The sequence below is a fragment of the Pediculus humanus genome, genomic scaffold, assembly GCF_000006295.1.
Source record: "Pediculus humanus corporis 1103172107384 genomic scaffold, whole genome shotgun sequence".
Taxonomy (NCBI): domain Eukaryota; kingdom Metazoa; phylum Arthropoda; class Insecta; order Psocodea; family Pediculidae; genus Pediculus; species Pediculus humanus.
This window is the reverse complement of record NW_002987011.1, coordinates 240,930-244,630: the sequence shown is the minus strand read 5'-3', so window position 1 is coordinate 244,630 and position 3,701 is coordinate 240,930. Positions and strand designations below refer to the sequence as shown.

General features: G+C 20.1%; 1 protein-coding gene across 1 annotated transcript; it reads right to left on the bottom strand.

Moving 5' to 3' along the window:
• Positions 1–969: 969 nt before the first annotated feature.
• Positions 970–1,822, bottom strand: Phum_PHUM039410 (uncharacterized protein; the record flags this gene model as incomplete). The annotated part of the gene is made up of 3 exons (XM_002423089.1): positions 970–1,050; positions 1,424–1,672; positions 1,787–1,822. 3 exons carry the CDS (start codon positions 1,820–1,822, stop codon positions 970–972), a joined length of 366 nt encoding a protein of 121 aa, XP_002423134.1.
• Positions 1,823–3,701: the final 1,879 nt, after the last annotated feature.

Sequence of the window (3,701 nt, the reverse complement as noted above, 5' to 3'; positions counted from 1 at the left end):
TTGAAAAAAAAAAAAAAATTTTCTCCGTTTAAAATACTCAAAAGAAAAAGATAGAAAACAACAGAAACACGTTCAACAATGAGACCGTAAACATTTATAATGAACAACAAAAAACTGACAGGGAAATAAAAAAAAAAAATGCTTCCAGGCTATGAAGCAGACAAGAAGCGTGCAAATTGATGTGACGTTCATGTGTGTGCGTGCGTGTGCGTGCGTGTGCGTGTGTGTGAAAAACTCACATTGAATAATATTGAATTTGACAAAAATCAATTGATGACTTTTATTTAATTTTTTTTTTATTTTCTCCTACGTTTTTTTTTTTTTTTTTTTTATTTACTACGAAAAAAAATTTTTTATGTATACATAAGTTTAATAAATATAATTTATTTTCTTCAACTTGACTTTAAATAAATATATAAGAGAATAAAAATTTTTCCAGTCGGTTTTCTCTCCAGCATCATAAATAATTTTAAATAAAAAGAAAATTCAACGACTCAACCTGCATTTTTGAAACGACAGAAATTATTATTATTATTTGTTTATTAAATCAATTATCAATAATAGTGAGTTTTTGACAACCTATTGACCTTTATCTACGATTAAACTAATATTTTAAAATTTTCCGAATTTTCATTTTTACCTTTTCCTACCTTTATTGTGAATTTTCCTTTCACTTATTCAAAAAAAAAAAATATATATAAAAATAAGAAGTTTTGATAAGTTTTAAGGTTTTGGATAAATGTAAAAAAAAAAAAAGGAAGAAAATGGAGAGAGAATAAAATGAAAAAAAAAAAAAAAAAAAATCCGAGGAAAATCTGTAGAGAGAGAGAGAGAGAGAAAGAAAAAGAGTTTGATGGGAAAAGTGGGGGAAAAAAGTTTTTGGGCTCAGCTGGACGATTGAGTCAGAAGCAAAAGGAAGATCGATATGGCACTCGAGAGAGCTGGATTTTTGTATCGCATATGTTTAACTTATGGAAACGTCCCAAAGGTTTTTACCACTTGATTCAATAATTCTTGTATCAATTTCCAAGTCCCTGTCAAGCCGGTAATCTTTTCAATTTTTTTTTTTATTTTATTTTTATTAAGATTAAAATTAATTTTCCTTTGATTTTATTATTGTTACATTAAACTATTATTATTATTATTATTATTATTATTATTATTACATTTGATTGTATTACAAAAAAAAAAAAAAAAAACGGAAAATTCGAAAGTGGAAAATTTTGTTTTTTTCTCAAAAACTTTGTAAAACTGTATCAAACTCGTACTTATTGAACTTAAAATAAATAAATAAATAAATAAAATACATAAATAAGTTTTTTTTTTATATGTTTAATAATAATAATAATAATTATAGTATTAATTTATTTATTTTTTCCTTTTTTTTCCTTTTTTTCCTTTTTCTCCTTCTCCTTCTTCTCACGTGTGGTTCTAATATGCCATCCAAATTTAAATTAGGATCTAATATATTTGACATGGCCGCTTCTTTAGCTTCTAGCGTAACCGGAAATTGAGCTCTTTTTTTTATTCTTTTATGATCTAGAAATTTTTTCACCCGTGAACGAGAATAATGCACGTTCGGAAAATCATTTTCTTCATCGCTAACAAAATTATTTATGATTCGAAAATGATTTTTAACAGAATTTTTCATTTCGTTATCGGACATGCTTGTCTATAAATAAATAACAAAAAAAAAAAAATAATAATAATAATGATAATTACAATTTAAATAAAGTAATAATAATAATAATAATAATAATAATAAAATAAAAAATCCATTAATTACCTTTGCAAAGGATTTTGTTCCTTCGTTAAAAGGCATTTGACTGTTTGTGTAATCCAAAAAGCTCCTTTTCTTTTGCACGAGAAAAACAACGTTATTATTATTATCATTATTATTATTATTAATTAAATCCCATTTTTCTTTATCATTTTTAATATTTTTTAATTTTAAACAACAATTATTACTAATCGGAACAAATGTTTTATCATTTAAACGTAATAAAATTTTTTTCCCGTTTTTCTCATTATTACACGGTTGTAATAAGTCTCTCAAAGGAACAATATTTCCAGATGAATCTCTTTTACTCTCACAATCATCATCGATATTTAATTTTGGAAAAGGATGGAAAAATTTTTTTTTATTTTTATACAATTTTTTTTCTTTTTCGTTCCATTCGATGGGTAATTCTTTCACACTAAAAACAAAACAAATATCATCGATTATCATTATTATTCTTTTTTTTTAATTTTTACATTTAAATAATAATAATAATAATAATAATAATAATTTTGTTGTTACCTGTCAATCAATTGTAAATCTTCTAACCGACCATTAACAATATATAAATCATTTATAATTAATAAATAAAAAAAAATTTTGTTTATAAAATTTTTCTCCATTTTTTTTAAAAGCCATTTTGTTTTTTGTTTTTTTTTTTCTATCAATTGTTTATGTTTATGTTTTTAATTTTAAAAAAAAAAACCTCAGAGGTTTAATTAAAAACAAAACATAATTTTTTTTTTTTTTAAATTTCCATTCAACGAAACTTATTAAAAACATAGTCACGTGATTAAGAAAATTAAGAAAATTTTTTCTTTTCATTTAACAATTATTATTATTATTATTTTAAATAAATAATTGATTTTACAGGAAATAATTATTACAAAAAACAAATTCATTGGCATATAAAAAATTTTTATCATTACTGTAATTAACAATAATAATAATAATAATAATAATAATAATAATTACAAGTGTGTCCATGATGACAACAAAAAGTAAGAAAAACAGGCAAGAAAATTTACAAAAAAAAATTTTTTTCTTATATACATATATATTAAATAATAACAATTATTATCATTATTATTATTATTATTTGAAAACATGTAATAAATTAAGCATTAGTGAAAATAATAATAATAATGATAATATTATAAGATGGCGAAATTTGGATTTTCTTTTAAAAAAAAAAAAATTTTGAAAACAAGGCATAAAAATTTTTTACAGCATGAATTATAATAAAAAAAAAAATTTTAATAATAATAATAAGAAGAAGAAGAAAAAAAAGGAATGCAAAATGACAATAATTAAAAAAAAAGAATAATAATAATAATAATAATAATAATAATAATAATAAAAGCCGATTTCGTAATAATAATAATAATTAAAGTAGTATAAAAAATTTTTTTTTTTTTTTTTTTTTTTTTTACTCTATCACAAAAGTATACAAAATGAAAAAGAAGTCAGGAGTTTATTTATTTATTAATTAATTTATTTATTTATTTATTTTCTAAAAAGTAGTAATTTTTTTTTTTTTTTTTTAAGTAACATGCATAAAAAACATTTTTTTTTCTCTCTTTTTTCTTTTATTTTCTTTCTCTTTTTATTATTTTTAATTTATACATTTAAAACATATAAATTTTATTTACAAAAAAAAAAAAAAAATTGGATGTGAATATAATATCCACAAAAGGTAAAAATTTTCTTAATAAAGAACATTATTATTATTATTATTATTATTATTATTACAATCATAATTATCCATAAATATTTCTCTTACATTCTCATTCGTTAAAACAAAACAATAATAATAATAACAATTAAATAATAATAATAATAATAATAAAACTTTTAAAAATTGATTTAAAAAAAAAAAACAAACAAATTTTGTGCAATTTTTTTTAACATAATAATAATA